Raw genomic sequence first — 17,166 nt, forward strand, 5'->3', positions numbered from 1 at the left:
TGGGTAGTATTAACATTTTAGCAATATTATGTCTCCCAATTCCTATACATGGAATGTGTTTCCATATTTTAATATTTTCTTTCTTTCAGCAGTGTCTTGTAGTTTCTTTTGTACACACCTTTCACTTCTTTGGTTAATTCCTAAATATTTCATCCTTTTTATGCTATTGTAAAAGGAATTATTTTTATAATTTCCTTTTTTAGATTCTTCGTTGGTATCATATAGAAACACCACTGATGTGTGTGCATGTGTGTTTTGAGCAGGGTCTTGCAACATTGCCCAGGCTGGAGTGCAGTGACGTAACCATAGCTGACTGTAGCCTCAACCTCCCAAGCTCAAGCAATCCTCCTTCCTCAGCTTCCCAAAGTGCTGGGATTAGAGGTGTGGGCCACCACACTCAGCTGATTTTTGTGTGTTGACTTTATATCCTGCTACTTTGCTGAATTCATTTATTAGTTCTAATAGTGTTTGTGTGTGTGTGTGTGTGTGGACACTTTAGGGCTTTCTACATTTTCAAATCATATTACCTGCAAATGGAGATAATTTTACTTCATTTCCAAATCGAATGCCTTGTATTTCTTTTTCTTCTTAATTTCTCTGGCTAGAACTTAGTGCTCTGTTGAATAGGAGTGGTGAAAGAGGGCATCCCTGCCTTGTTCTTGTTCTTAGAGGAAAATCTTTGTCTTTCACTAATGAGTAAAATGTTTGCTGTGGGTTTTTACGTATGGCTTTTACGTTGACATAGTTTCCTTCTGTTCCTAGTTTGTGTTGATTTTTTTTTGTTTTGTTTTGTGACAGGGTCTTTCTCTGTCATGCAGGCTGGAGTGCAGTGGCGTGATCACAGCTCACTGCTGCCTTGACCTCCCTGGCTCAAGCAATCCTCCCACTTCAGCCTCCCGAGTAGCTGGGACCACAGGCACGCACAACCATGCCTAATTTAAAAAATTTTTTTTTTGTAGAGACAGGGTCTTGCCACATTCCCCAGGATGGTCTTGAACTCCCGGGCTCAAGTACTCTAGTTGTAAAATGTTTAAAGCCAGTTTTTAAAAAGCCCAACTTTTATCATTGTTGGCAGGATGTGCGTTCCGATAAAATTACTCTTATAGCTAGAAACAGAAGACCCTTTCCTTACATTTCTAATTGTTTTGTTCCACTACTGTATTTATAGTTTGATGAAGAGCATCTTACTCCTGCACAGTGCTTTTAAACTCTGCTTTGCCTGATATGAATACTCTTATTTTCTGCTCGTACCCTATTTTTCTATCCACTTATTTTCAGCCTGTCACTTTTATGATTACTACATCAACAGCATATTCCTGGGTTCTAGTTTCAACCCCAATCTGACCACCTGTCTTCTAAAGAGAAAAAACAGATTTAGTGTAACAACGTATTTCTTGGTTTGTTTAGGAAAGAGGGGGTTTAGGGGAACTTCCTCCTACTCCTGACACCAAAGTTCAGAAACAAGTGAGAATTAGGGCTTGAAAGACAAATGGGGGAAAAAAAACTTCGTAGTTTGGCTTTTAAATTTGTATTACTTTTTTATAGAGATGAGGTCTCACTGTGTTGCCCAGCTGGTCTCGAACTCCTGGGCTCAAGCAATCCACCCGTCTTGGCCTTCCAAAGCACTGGGATTACAGGCGTGAGCCACCCTGCCCAGCCTAGAAAGCATTTTTGACTGAACCAAAAATGCAAGTCGCCAAAATCTCTCAGCGACGTCACTAAGCTCCCATTAGAGTGCAAGTGTGGAGAGGCCAAGGGCACTCCTCTAGTGCCAAGATCCCACAGAGAAACATGAGGCCAGGGCACAAGCACCTCCTCCCAACAGGACCCCGTGACTGGGCCTTTGAACCATTAGCCGCAGTCCTGGAGCCGCAGTCAGAGCGTGGCTGTCCCCGAGAAGGGAAGCAGCAGCTGGCGTGGCCTGTTCTCCCATCTTCACACCACTCCCTTCATACAAACCACGGCTTTCCACCTCCTCCTGTGACAAGCGCCTAGCTGGAGTTTTAGTGGAGATAATCGTGCCCCCTTCAGCCTTCCTGAAGTGCCCTCTGGGAAATAAGACACGACGGACAAATGGATTCAACATCCTTTTATTTTTCTTTTTAAAACTAAACGTTGCTTGAGGGGCATGGTTTGGATTAGTTCTCTGACTTCATCCCTGGATTAGAAAAATGTCCCCCTCCCCGGTCGCGGGCAGAGGCCTCCATGAGATGTGTCTAACCCAGGGATGCAGACCTCTCCCTTCAGCGGGACAGAAAGTCTACTGTGTGGAAGAGAACAATCCGGAATGTGTCCTCTCCATGGATGGGCAAATCCAGGCTGGAGCCCAGAGCGTGCCCTGCTCCTCAGTCTCTCCTCGGCGGGGTAGGAAAGGCAGTTCCGGGGCCACAGTGCGTGCCACGGGGGGTGTGTTCTCCCTCACAATGCTATCTATGCTTTACTTTTATTTTCCCTTTTCCATAGGTCTTCTAAAAGATTAAGGGGCAAATCACGTACAATCAAATGCATAGGGCTTCAGCGTAGGTTTCGATGAGTTTGGACACATGTATACACTCACGCAACCACCATCGCCAACAAGCTGCGAAGACTTCCCTCACCCCAGGTGCCATGTGCTCTCTACAGCCCGTCCTTCCCCCTTCCCTACCAGGCGAACACACTACTCAAATTTCTGTCATCAATCAGTTTGGTCAGTTTTAGAGCTTCGTATAGACGCTTACATATCTCACTTCTTTCGCTTAACACATTTTATTCATTTACTTACTTTACTTTTGAGACAGACTCTCACTCTGTCACCCAGGCTGCAGTGCAGTGGCAAGATCTCAGTTTACGGTAACCTCCGCCTCCTGGGTTCAAGCGATTCTTGTGCCTCATCCTTCTGAGTAGCTGGGATTACAGGCATGCACCACCACGCTGGGCTAATTTTTGTTAAAATTTTATTAGGGACGGGTTTTCGCCATGTTGGCCAGGTTAGTCTTGAACTCCTGGCCTCAAGTGATCTGCCTGCCTTGACTTCCCAAAGTGCTGGGACTACAGGTGTGAGCCACCATGCCCAGCCTTTAACATGTTTTTGAGATGTATACACATGGCTGCATTCATCACGGTTCACCCCCACTGGTTACTGAGTAGAAGTCCATCGTATGAGTACACCAGAATCTGCTTATCCACCTTCTTGTTAGACATATTATGAATAAAGTGACAGTAAACATCCTTGTACAAATCATCTGTGGACATATATTTGCACTGAGTATCTAGGAGAGTCTGCAGGATTATGTCTAATTTTTTAAAACCCCCAAACCAAAAAAATGAATTTGCCCGCTAGTTTTCTAAACTGGATGTATTATTTCAGACAGCAGTAGCTGAGTTCTAGCAGCTGCACCTTCTCATTACTATTTGGTGATGTCTTTTTCACGTGAACACTAATACATGGAAAATGGGACCTTTTTTGTGATTCTAACTTGCCCTCCCTAGGCAACGATGATGTTGAACAACTTTCCATGTTCTTATTGGACACTCATGTATACACAGGTCTCTGACTTAAGATGGTTCGATTTCAGGTTTTTGGACTTTACGATGGTGTGAAAGCATTAAGCACTCAGTAGAAGCCACTTTCTGAATTCCGATCTTTTCCTGGGCTGCTGATTGATGGCACGGTGCCCTCCTGCAGTACTGAGCGGTGGCAGGGAGTGGCAGTCATAGCCAGCTGTGCCATTGCGAGGGAAAGCGGCCGGCATGGATCGTAAGTCAGGGAACATCTGTGCCTTCTTCGTGATTATCTGTGTTCAAGTCTCTTGCTCATTTGTTAAATTGGGCTTTTCATCTTAATTTTGATTTGCCGTTTTCTCCCCTATATAGATCTGAGGTCTGAGTCCTCTGTCAGGACAAGTGTGATTTCTTGCGTGGCATTCCACTGCTTGCTTGTCGATTTTCAAGGGCAGAAGATTTTCATGTTGATGGAAGCCCAATTTCTTTCTTCTATGGTATGTGCTCTGTATCCGAAGCAGCCTTTGCCCATCCTACATTTTAGATAATTTTTTCTTCTAAAAACTTCATTGTCTAAGCGCTCATGTTTGAATCTGTAAATCTATTTTGGATGAATTTTTGTGTATGACGTGCAGTAGGAATAAAGTTTCATTTCTTTCCATACGAATAGACAGTTTTATTCACAGACACAGGTGGTGGCCAGATTGGCACGTGAGATGCAGCTGACCCTGGAAGCTAAAGGACAACGAAACCCATCTGATTAAGATGCTCAGCTTTTCTGAAGGTAAAGGTTTTAAATAATAGGTGGGATTGAAGTGGAAATTTAGAAAAGCTAGCAGGTGACATTATGGGGTTAAGTGAGTACAAGTTAGCTAACGTTTACTAAACATTTACCGTAAGTAAAAAGCTATTCTAGTCTTTGAACTTGTTCCTACTGTTTCCCCACCTGACAGAAAAAGCTGAGACAAAGACCTGCCTAAAGTTACACCATCATGAGTGGCTGAGTTGGGCTGTGATGAGCCACCCGGCTGGAGAGCTCATGGCCTGGTTACACGATTGCCAGTGAGATGCCTATGGGCTCACGCATGTAGAGGTGTGTGCCCAGACAGCTCAGAGACAGACGCCTGTGGGCCCAGGCATGCAGAGGTGTATACTCAGTGCCGTGTGAGATGCCTGTGGGCCCAGGCACGCAGGAATGAGTGCGTGCCCAGAAAGCAAAAGGCTGTGCAGAGGACCTGCTAGGAGGTAATGGCTAGAGAACATGTTTTTAAGCAAATAGGTGAAGGGAAAATGAAAAATAAGGAGATGTAATAAGCATCACATCTGAAGAATCATTATGGAGCACCTGAGTGTGACCTGGGCTAGAAGCCAAACAACATAGGTGGGGCACGCTGCACATAAAGTTAACCACCTGGAGGTCCAGAAGAACCCTTGGAACCGTCCCAAGACTGAGCACCAGTGTCAGGCACTGCCTCTTCTGGGCACCTGGGCTACTGCAGTGGGGAGGATGAGCCCCTGATCCCAGAGGCCACTCTTGCCCAGTGCAGTGCGGTCTTTCTCACACAGGACCTAGTGTAACACGGGACCTAATGGCAGGACACATCAACCCATTAAAAGCCCAAGCAAGGTACAAGAGATTTCTAGAAACAAAGAATCAGGCTTTATTTTTGTTATTTTGAATACAGGTACTGTATTGTAGACATCTGTTAGTCTCATAATTCAGTATGGCCGACACACAGAAATTAAAGTAGAAACAAAATGAGGGCACGCTCGCTCCTGTCCTTGGCTTGGCCCCTCCAACCTCCAAAAGAACTGTCCTCCCCATCATCACATCCTTTCCCTGCCACGAAAGACAAAACAAAATGCTGCCCCAAAGAAAAGTCCCAGCGGCTCCCTCACTAGCAGCCCGTGGGTGAAGCGAGACACTGTTACCTTGGGTGGGATGGAGAAGCCACCTGGTCCATACCGCGGAGGCCACGGTGGGATGGAGAAGCCACCTGGTCCATACCACGGAGGCCACGGTGGGATGGAGAAGCCACCTGGTCCATACCACGGAGGCCACGGTGGGATGGAGAAGCCACCTGGTCCATACCACGGAGGCCACGGTGGGATGCAGAAGCCACCAGGTCCATACCACGGAGGCCATATGTGCCACCACTGGAGCCAAACCCTGGCCAGGGCTGGCAAAGCTTGCCACCAGGTGAGACCAGAGCATGTTATCTACCAGCAATTCCCGAAGTCCAATGCCACACAAGCCAGGCAGTCCTGAGGCAAGCAGGAGGAGCCCTGTCCTCTGGCAGTGCCGATTCCAGAGGAGGCCCGAGGACAGTCTCTTCAGAGAGGAGCTCACCCGGGAAAGTGGGTTCCTCAGGAGGCGTGCAAAGGTCAAGGGAGCCACTCTTGCCACCTGTCCCAGGGCTTACTGCTGACTCCACTGTCCTGTGAGTGCTGGAGTCTCTACACCACTTCAAATGAAAAAGGAAATCAGAAATAAGGCATTAGACGTTTGATTCTTTTATTTCCATATGCAATGTAATGTTTAGGCACGCTGCTTGGGATGCTATTTCTAAAAAAATTGTTGGCCATTTTTCAGAATATCCTTTTGGTTTTAAATACTGGTCAGGAAAAACAAATGATGTAAAAATACGTGAATAATTTTCTATTACAGAAATGAAAAACTGATTTGCATCTAAAAGTGCAAGAGGTGAAGTAATTTAACCCTTTCACCAGACGATATGGCAATATACAATATATTGCTTCAGCTGTTTGAGAAGGCTATGATGTATTTTTATATTGACATAGAAAATTATAAATTACATTGAATTAGTATCCATAATCACTATATATATACACAAACCAGCTCTAAAAAAATACACTGGTTTAAATTTATGAGTGAAAACCTCACAAGGTACAGTAAACAATTAGCATGCTTCGGTGCCAGATTTTCATTTCTACTTTTAAAATACTAGCCTGTAAAATGAACGCACTCTAATTCCATTAGCAGCACGAGCATTTTCAACTGACTTGCCTAATAGGATTTAGGTCTGTTAAATATGCAGATTGCTCTGAAATGTTCATTGGTGATGCTTGTTAACAAGGTAAATTTTGGTGAATGGGTTAAAAGGCAGATGAACTACCAAACGAAACAAAAAACAAAAACAAAAGCCAAAAAAAAAAGAAAAAAAAAAAAAAACAACCCCAAACACAAGCCATATACACTCCAAATAGTCTAGTGTTTCACTTGTAGGAATAATCATTTCAAGCAAACAAGACTTGAACAGAACATATGGCTTTACAATAACATCAATTTATCAACTATGATGTAGCAATAAATACTTAATCTCTACCAATAGACTTACATTTTTGATCCATTTTAAACAATACAGAAAACAATTACCAATCGAAAACTGGTTATAAAAAGAACACCAAATATTTCTTATTCAAAATCACTTTTGTAAGTTAGAACAACCAAAATAACACTTAGAGGGCATTTTCATTCTACAACTCCTTGCCAGCCTGGAAGAAAAATGAATTCATAATTTTGTACAAGGTGAAAAATGTATGAAAACCGCCTAATACTTTGGTCACACTAATAATTGTCAAATAGTTATGTTTCAAATACAATAGATCTGTGTATTCACTTTTATAAAACTATTCTTACAGCCATTTTAACTATAGTATTACTACTATTATTACATGGGTGGCAAGATCTTATTTCACAGGCTACCCATTATTTAGAACAATACAATATAAACATACGCAAAAATTCTTGGTATTTGTCAATGTGCAATATTTTTACACTTCTGAATTTCTCTGTACAATGTCTTAGAATCTAGAATATAAAGGTTGCTGGTCCTGATCCCTTGCAGAGTGAGTGCAGCAGTGACAGCTTGGTGGGCTCCAGCTGACCCCTCCAGAGCCCCTGAGTGGTGGCGGTCTGCAGTCCTCAGTCAGCAGCAGCAGACGTCACCCGTCATACGGGGCCATTCACTGAAGTGTCACCCAGTGCGCTTGGCTGGCCAGTCCTAGGGAGCAACAGACAGGCATCAGAGGTACTTGCGGCAGAAACACGAAAACCAAAACCCACTTTGCTGAGCTCCCCAAGGGCAGGGACCGCTTATTTTAATATTGTTTTGAACTCAATAGTTTTTAATAAAATGACATGTAAATGAATGGAGATAAAGCTCTAGAAAAATCTGAGTGGCATCTAAGCTTCATCACCAGGTGAGCAGGCATTTGGCAAGGGCTGCAGCAGAGCAAATGCTCTGGGAAAACCGCCCCACCGCGGCCTTGAGAAGCACAGGGAGAGACTAGGTCAGTGGGGTATAAAGTGTGGCTTCCAGAGCCTTCAGGAGCTATGTGCTCACCCCTCCTTCAAGGACGCTTTTATGTGACCCACACACTGGAATCCACATACTATTTCACTTGGAAACAGGATTCTGCTACTAGGAAAGGTGGGGGGGAGGGAGGGGGAGAAATGAAAGAAAAGGTTTGCAAATAAAACAAACTACTGGGGAAAAAAAGGTCTCCGCTTGAAGAACATGTTCCCGCAAAGCAAATGTTAGGCTCAAAACTGGGAAGGAGTAAGAGGTGGGACAGTATATAACAAAATGTCCAGGTTTCACCTTCCTGCCAAAATTACAACTTGAATATACAATATATTCTGGAGGGCTTAACCAAAATTGTATCAAGCAGACTTGGGAAAGGGTGCTTAGGGCTGTAACTGGGATGCCCACAAGCACTTTTCCATTACCATTCACCGTTTACAGCTAGAATGCTTTCCATGCCTTACACCTGCTGGTTATACAGTGAGCCAAGAAGTCAGCTCTGCACACACAGTCCACTCTGCTCACTTACATCTGATGGTGGCTCCATGTATGAGAGACATAGGAACTGAGACTTCTGGAACCAGACATAGCCGGTATATAACCTGCCTTCACTGAACAAACTGAATGATCTTATAAGTAGATTTTTTAGCCCCTCTCAGTTCTGTTTTCTCCTCTGTAAAAAGGGAAAATAACCCTCTCACAGCCAACAAGGCTTCACTAGTGTACACATGGAATAAGGACATAAATGTGCGCAGCGTGCTTAGCACACCGGAAGCACAAAGAACATGCTTGATAAAACAGTTGTGAAAAGTGAGATCATGTGGCACTGCAGATCTTTCCTAAGTGTGACAGTAAACGGTGCGCCTGCCAATCCAAGGAACTGCAGTGCATTATCTGGCTGGGACGGGAACCACACAGGGAAGACGGGTGAGCTTCTATCTCCCATGTTGTCATACGTCGCTTTAGAACACGTGCAATCTAGGACGCACTCTAGGTCTGCCCTAATGCCTGCTCCAGTGTCACCTTCTCAGAGATCCTCTCCCCCGCACCCCAGCTCACACGGACCCCTGTCCCTTCTTCGTGGCTTCGTGGCTTCTTCATGAACGTGCCTCCAGTATGCCCCGAGATTACTGGGTGTCCGTGTGCTGCACTGGCCTAGACCAGTGGCCACCACACACAAATGTGTGTCAGATGGAAGAAGGACAGATGGACAAAGGCATGAACCCGAGTGATGCCCCTCTTCTTCCACTGGCTCACCCCAGCTTTTCCTCCATCCCTTGGCCCTGCAGGTTAGGGCAGGGCTCTTCAGAGCAGGCATTCCCAGCCACAGGAGAGCAAGTGGTTTCCCCTTACGCAAACGATGCTTCTGTGCTCTGGAAAGCCAAGGAAATGACTCCAGAGCTTTGTGCATCCTTATGACAGAAAAACCAAGAATATTCCCCTGAAGCAACTCCCCAAACTGGGATGGACCTGGACGATCTTGCCTCCTAGGCAGCCCTCAATATAAAGGAAATTTATAGGTAGAAATCAGAGCTGACACAATTGATTGGGAATTAGACCTATAAAGGACCATTAGAAAAATACATTGAAAACCCCAAGAAAAAGAGTGACTTGCCCAATCCTTAGAAGCAGAATTGAGGTGACTTCCCAGTGCTAGAGGCCACCCTGCCTCTTCCCCTCAAAGCCTTCGCTAGAGCCAACATGCTCAAACAGTTCTCAATTTGTTTTATATGCAAAAAGATATTTTTAATCACAAAAACAAATGCTTTATTTTGGCTACGATTTCCACAGGAAAAACACAGTTTACTACACTGTGAATACAGGATTCTGGACCAACAAAGAGTGCTCCCTGCTGGTTCCCACTGTTATGCTCTCACACAATGCTGGCAAGATTTTGGGGAGGATGGGGTGGGGGTGGGGGGTTAAAACTTCTCTGAAATAGCTTTAAAGGTCACTTTATTCCTTAGGGAAGGAATATACAATCTGAGCTACATGTGCTCACAGAAGTTAATTGTGGGAGGTGCTGAACAAAGCTTCCTGTGGACCAGGGGCGTAGCCTCATCTTTGGGCCATGCTCAGTCTTGCTAAGGGCCTGGCATGGGCTCCAGGCGGCTGAGGCTTAGACTGGCCCATCCCTTCAGACCACTGGCTCAGGCTAAGCAAAGAGTGACTAGAAACAAAACATCACATTCCAAGTGACACAGCTCTGAGAGTGGGCATTTCATACTTAAGATTACAGGGAGTCACTTAAGCACTAAGAATTATTTAGCTACATGTATGAAAGGGCCTCCAGCAAGTTCTCCTTGTGTCACACAGGCAGGACTGTGGGCAAACAGGCACTACGATCTGCTTGTGCCTGGCAGCTGCATGACTTTAGTGGGGCCACTGAGAACTCAAGTCCTGAAGGGGCTCAATGCCACCCTGAGCTCATTACCTCACCAACAAGGGCGAGGAGACCCCTCTGTTCAGACCCACTTCTGAAAGAGCAAGTGATGTTAAAGAGTCTCTAAAAACTGGTTTTCAGCTTCTGTGCTAAGGAGAGGAACTGCTGTTTCTAAGTTCTCAGTTCAGTCGGAATCAGCTCAGTAAGGACTGAGAAAACCCTGTCCTGCCAGGTCAGTGGCCGAAGACTTGAGCACAGCTGTAAACTACCCCTCTAGTCCCCTTCCAACTCCCAGGAAGTAACAGGCAAGGTCGGGGCAGGGCCAGGGTGGGTGTGAGGAGGCAGGTGGTTACCTCTGCTCGGGACTACTGCTGGGAGGTCGGGGCGCGGCACACTTTGCCTCTGCAGTCTCGGGGCTCTCCTCCGCGTCTTTACAAGCAGCATCTTGAGAGGTAGACAGTTTCCCTTCCTCACTGCAGTAAAGAGGATGACAGGCACATCAAACACCCTAGGGACCAGCACCTAGGCACCAGAGGATGAGGTCACATGCAGATGGCTCTGGAGTCATGACTGCCACAGAGGCAAAGCGTCCTGGGACCGAGCATGCGCAGGGTGCATGATCACAGGGACCACAGACAGTGACTGGGGAATCACAAAAGGAAAGGGTTGCACACAGGTGGGAACCAAAAGAGGGACAATGTAATGTGGCTGGCGTCTGATAAAGAATGGTCCCATAACACTGTACATACCGATAGGATTTCAACACTCTGAAGCCCAGTGTGCAAAACAGAAAAAGAAATGTACAAGAGTTTCAGAATACTCCTAGAAATGAGGAATTTGGGGGAATAATATGTCCACGACTGCACGTAAGCAAAACTGCAGACTCGGTGAAGGTGTCAAAGAACCTGTTTGAAGGAATGAGTCTTTAGTTAAAGCACTTTGCTTTTGGGGCGAAGCCCACCATTAAAGCAGCAAGACAGACCCCATCAGCTTGCTGGCTGGAAGTCTCAGTCACATGAGGAGGTCACCGTGATGACTGCATCAGATTTCACGGCTCCTCGAGTTGCCCTCGAACAATGTGTAAGAAGCACAAATGCCACGAGGGAGAAGTGGGGGCCAAGAGCTGACCCTAAGGGCACAGAGGATTTGGGGAAAACGAGACCCAGAAGGATTGTTTTCCCCCCGAGATGGTTCTTGGTGGAGAAAGACACAAGAGACACTTGCCTCAGCTCTGTGGGCTAGAAATTTAGACTCTGCCTATTCAGTCTGTGAGTCTCCTTTTTACATCACTGAAATGGCACTAATAAGAGTGAAAGGTCAGTTAGAGGTTCCTTGTGGAAAGGTCCATCACTCAGAGCTGATTCTGTCCTGGATTTTGCTTATGAAAAACCTCATTAGGATGTTTTCTTGGGTCATTTCCAGATAGTTCCAAGCAATTCATAAGTAGGAAAATGAGTGAAAATCATATGATCCAGTGAACAACTGAATTAGCTGGTCCATTCTTAAGTTACTCTTCTTCATCCCCACTCTCCACTCCTTTCCCTTCAAAGCAACTAATGTGTTTCTAATTCTAATTCTTTAAAAAATATATAGTCATAACATATGTGTATTCTGAGTCACTAACTGGGATGGATTCAACCCTACATCTCATCGTATTTACCTCTTAACTCAGCCAGTTGGGGAGACCCACTGTCCCTGCTGACTGTGGCACAGCACCCGTGGCATGCACCTACCACACTGTGTGGCTTCTCCCAACCAAAGCTGCCCTCCACCTCCACACTTCCATGCAGGGTGTTGTGATGACCATCACTGTCCATGGCCCCGGCAGACCTGTCTGGGCATTTCTCAGTACTTGACACCCAGGAGTGGAGAGTTGTAGGCCATTTTTCTACCTACAAAGAACCCCGGGCTACTACCCAGAATGACTGTCCCGGTCTGTATTCCTCACCAGCAGGCCACCAGGGCCCCGCAGGCTGCAGCCCACCGCCACTCAGTATCATCCACCTTTAACTGCTGCTCACGTAAGAAGAGTATCAAGTGCTATATTGTTATTTATAATTCTCTGAGTTTTGAGCAATTTTTTTTTTAAGCTTTTAAGGTTTGTCTATAAACTGTTATCTTTTGCCAATTTTCTGATTTGGGTTTTCTTCTTCTTACTAGTTTATAGGAAGTCCTTGAATATTTAATGTCTCTTGTTGATTTAGCTACTACAGATTTTTTTTTTTTTTAGTTTGCCATCAGCCTCTTAATTTTGTCTGCAGCATTTTATCAGCCAGAAATTCTTAACTTTAATATAATCTAACTAAACTCTTTGCATTATAGTTTCTGTTTTTGAAGGCTTTCTGTTTTTTTAAAGAAGTCCTGCCGAGGAAGGAGGCTCACTTGAAGCCAGGAGTTTGAGACCAGTCTGGGCCACAAAAATAAAAAAGTAAACAAACAAAAAAATTAAGCCAGGAGTGGTGGCACACACCTGTAGTTCCAGCTACTTGGGAGGCTGAGGTGGGAGGACTGCTTGAGCTCAGGAGTTGGAGGTTACAGTGAACTATGATTACACCACTGCATTCCAGCCTGGGCAACAGAGCGAGACCTCGTCTTCAAAAAAAAAAATCTAGATTAGATACAGACTGACAGATGATAGATTAGATAGACAGACAGACAGACAGATAGATGACAGACAGATGAAATAGATAGATACAGAAATCCCTTTCTGCCCACAGATTAAGAAGACATTCTCTATTTCTTTTATTAACCATTATGAGACTCTGGCCTCCGGCCACATCACTTAACTCTAGTGCCTAAGTTTCCTCACCTGGAAAGCAGGGATAATAATCCCAGTACCTGTCTTATAGGGTGCCTAAGAATAAACCATGAGTTACCACACATGAAGTGTGTAGAGAGCAGGGCCTGGTGCACAGAAAGCACTGCATATGTTTTTCTTATTGTCTTTTAATCCAGCTGGAGCTGTTTTAGGATGTAGATTAGGGAGGATCTCCCCTGACTTTTCCTTTTGGTGAGCCAGCTCTTCCTCTCTCCTCCCCATTATTAATCCCTCTATTTCATCACACTGACACCTGGACCTGTTTGGACGCTAGTATCAAAACTGTTCCAATCACTGTGACTTTGCAGTGTGACTGAGTACCTGGCAGGGCAAGTCTCTTTTTCAGTCTTCCCTTTTGGTTACCTCTAAGCAATTTGGGAACCTTTATTTTTCCATATAAGTTTTAGAGTATTACGTTCCTTCTAAAAATCCAACTGAAATTTGGATTGAGACTGTGTTAAACACTAACTTCAAGATGGCAAATGTCTTTGCAGCACTAAGCTATGCCATGGTCTCCACTTGTCCAGATTTCTTCAAGTTTTCTCTATAGAGACTTGGGCTAAGATCATTCCTGAATAATTTATATTTTGATGTGTTTTGGAATAATACCTTGCTTTTTATTGTAGGTTCTGGTTGCTTACTATTGATGAAGAAAAAGACTACTAATTTTTAAAACTGATTTCTTACTCAATAGCTTTACTGAATTCTTATTAGTTACAAGTTTGCTACTGACTTGGTTGTAGGTAATCATTACCACCTGCAAAGAACAACAGTTTTATCACTTCCTCCTGATCTTTACCTATAACTCTATTTCCTTTTCCTTCCAGGACTGCCTAACACTGGCAGTGAAAATGGACATCCTTATTTGGTCTTTGTCTTAAAGTGAATGCATCTAAAATTTCCTCATTAGGGATAAGTTTTGCTGTAGCACTTTGATATTGGTATTTAACTTATACCAAGTTAATGAAATTCATGGCTGGGTGCGGTGGCTCACGTCTATAATCCCAGCACTTTGGGAGGTGGAGGCAGGTGGATTGCTTGAGCTCAGGAGTTTGAGACCAGCCTGGGCAACATGGTGAAACCCCGTCACTACAAAAAAAACCTACAAAAATTTGCTGGGCATGGTGGCGTGTGCCTGTAGTCCTAGTCCTAGCTACTTGGGAGGCTGAGGTGGGAGGATGGCTTGAGACCAAGAGGCAGAGAATAAATTCACTTCTGTTACTGGTTTTCTCAGAGTTTTAATCATATATAGCTATGGAACCTTATAAAAAAAAAATCAAATGACTTTGTTTAATACCATATATGGAGATTAAACTGACAGATTTCTCTGACTTTGAGCCATCCTTGCCTTCCAGGATAAAACCCTAACTAATCATTATAAATTATTTTTAATACACTGTTGGATCCAGTCAGCAAATACCTTACACAGGATTTTTGCATTCAGTAGCCCGTAAGTGGCATGAACTGATCATTTTCTGTAATTATCTTCATCTGGTTTTGGAATTCAGATTTCACTGCCCTCATAAAATGAGCCAGGCAGGTTTTGTACTTTTTCTATTTTCTCTAACAACTTAAGACAGGAATTAGCAGACTGGTGAGCATGAAACAGCATCCACTTACTACTGTAACTGACAGGTCCCATTTACTCCGGATTTGGTTTGCTCCTTGTTTTCCTCCACAGACAGCTGCTTGTTTGAATCCTTTGTTCATTTAAAAAAATTAGACTATCTCTTATTGATACTATGTTCTTTCTCATATCCTGGCTACTGGTTCTTTACTGGTTGTGGCTTGTCTTTTCATTTTATGTCTTCTGGGTTTTTAGAAATTAAAGTCAAACTGGCCGGGCGCGGTGGCTCAAGCCTGTAATCCCAGCACTTTGGGAGGCCGAGACGGGCGGATCACGAGGTCAGGAGATCGAGAGACCATCCCGGCTAACACGGTGAAACCCCGTCTCTACTAAAAAATACAAAAAAACTAGCCGGGCGAGGTGGCGGGCGCCTGTAGTCCCAGCTACTCGGGAGGCTGAGGCAGGAGAATGGCGTAAACCCGGGAGGCGGAGCTTGCAGTGAGCTGAGATCCGGCCACTGCACTCCAGCCTGGGTGACATAGCAAGACTCTGTCTCAAAAAAAAAAAAAAAAAAAAAAAAAAAGAAAGAAAGAAATTAAAGTCAAACTTACCAATATTTTCCTTTATAGTTTGGCTTTTTATGGTTAAAAAATGCCTTACACCCAAACTGTAAAGATATTCTGTTTTGTTGTCTTCTAAAAGCTGTACAGTTCATGCTTTTCATATTTATGTTGAGACAAAACATCTAATTTTATTTTTCTATTTTGTGGATAATCACTATTTACTAGTCTACTCTTTCCTCACTGAATTATAATGGCATTCTAACATGTAACAAGCTCATGTAGTGGAGGGGGTCTCTTTGTAGAATTCTTTGCCAAAGCCACACCATCTCAGTACCTTTACCAAGTTTTGTTTTTGTTTTTGTTTTTGTGTGAGACAGGGTCTCACTTTGTCTCCCAGGCTGGAGTGCAGTGTAGGACACGACTCACTGCAGCCTCAACCTCAGCAGCCCCAAGTAGCTGGGACCACAGGCACACACCACCACACTCAGCTAATTTTTGTATTTTTTGTAGAGTCAGGGTTTTGCCATGTTGCCTAGGCTGGTCTCGAATTCCTGGGCTCAAGCAATCTGCCTGCCTAATCCTCCTAAAGTGCTGGGATTACAGGTGCAAGCCACCACACTCAGCCAGCTTTACTAAGTCTTGATATCTAATATGGTGAAGCCCCTCACTTTTTTTCTTTAAAATGTTTTTGGCTATTCGTGGCTCTCTTTGGTCTTCTTTATGACTATTACAATCAGTTTCTCAATTTCCATGAAAATCTCTATTGGGATTTTGATGGCAATTTCATTAATTGCACAGACTAACTTGTTCAGAAATTCTAAAGATATCCTCACATTGATAAACATGGTAAATCTTGATATTTATATTCAGGTCTTCAATATATTCAATGAGGTTTTAAACTGTTTTCCCATGAAGGTCATATTCCTAGTTATAGATAAGGTTTTACATTTTTATTAAAAACAAACAGGCACATATGGAATATCTTGTAGTGATTTGTAGGATGCAAGTGATTTTTGTAGATCTCCAGTAAACTTGCTAAACTTTTCTATTACTCTTTTTCTACAGATTCAATTGGAATTTTTATGTATAAATCATAGTCTATAAACAACGACATTTATCTATTTATTTGGTATGCTGCATTTGCTAAGGCCGCCAGCACAGTGCTGAAGACAAATAGCAACTGTAGGTCCCACTTTCTGGTTCTTGTCTTTAAAGGGAATACTTCTAATGCCTCACTGTGAAGAATCAAGTCTACTCTAGATTTTCTAGAGATACTTATCAGTTTCACCTGCTTGCCTTCTAGTCCTAGGCTGCAAAGAAAATCATGAACAGCTTTAATTTGTAATCAAATGCTTTTCTCATTCTGTCTGTGAATCACTCTGAATAATTTTTACCATGTACACATTGGTGTTTACATTGTCACACTGGAGCACATATCCTTGGTCATGACTTTAAAATACATTGCTATATATGGTTTGCAAGCTTTTAACTTAGAAGTTTAGAGAATCCACAGTCATGTATGAAATCAGTCTCTACAATCAGTTTTCTTCTTTCGCTCCTTGTTGTGTAGTGACTTCGTAAAAAGCTGGGAGGCATTTCTTCTTGTAATGACTGAAAGGGTCTCTAAGATGCGGACTAAAGCTCTAAGCGCAGGCTTAGCTGCAGTCCTGAAGTTTTGACAGACATTTTCCCCATTATTCTCTCAGTTTTAGGTTTTTAATTTCCATTACAATTCCTTTTTTTGAGTTTAGAAGGGAGGCTAATTTCTAAGTGTCACTTTTTTTTTAAAGCTATCATTTTGCTACTGAATTTTCATGACTACATTATGTCCAGAGATAATCATCTATATGTTACTGAAACCAGTTTTCATGGGCCATGCTCTGTAGTTGCTACACAACCCGATTTCTACTGTGATTAAAGATTTATCAATTCTCATAGTTCTATCAAACTGCTAGATGTAAAATACAGTCTTCTGAACACATTTATGGGGGAAAAGACACTTGGGGCCTAAACTCGCCATCTTTTCA

General features: G+C 43.5%; 1 protein-coding gene across 50 annotated transcripts in view; it reads right to left on the minus strand.

The window, feature by feature from the left end:
- Positions 1-5,117: 5,117 nt before the first annotated feature.
- Positions 5,118-17,166, minus strand: part of PPP6R3 (protein phosphatase 6 regulatory subunit 3) — a 159,680-nt gene continuing 147,631 nt past the window's right edge. For 32 of the 50 annotated variants that reach the window (XR_012422964.1, XM_074013010.1, XM_074013004.1 and 29 more), the window contains 2 exons: positions 10,545-10,664; positions 5,118-7,505 (listed from right to left, as the gene is read on the minus strand). Coding sequence is in view for 48 of the 50 variants with exons in the window: in XM_074013010.1 (XP_073869111.1) it covers positions 7,454-7,505; positions 10,545-10,664 (172 nt within the window). In the remaining 2 variants the exon portion in view is untranslated. Of the gene's footprint in view, positions 7,506-10,544; positions 10,834-10,940; positions 10,959-12,290; positions 12,784-17,166 lie in introns of those variants that run through there. The other 18 variants (XM_065527862.1, XM_065527860.1, XM_065527850.1 and 15 more) reach the window with 3 other exon arrangements.

Source organism: Macaca fascicularis, chromosome 14 (assembly GCF_037993035.2).
Source record: "Macaca fascicularis isolate 582-1 chromosome 14, T2T-MFA8v1.1".
In the NCBI taxonomy this organism is placed as follows: Eukaryota; Metazoa; Chordata; class Mammalia; order Primates; family Cercopithecidae; genus Macaca; species Macaca fascicularis.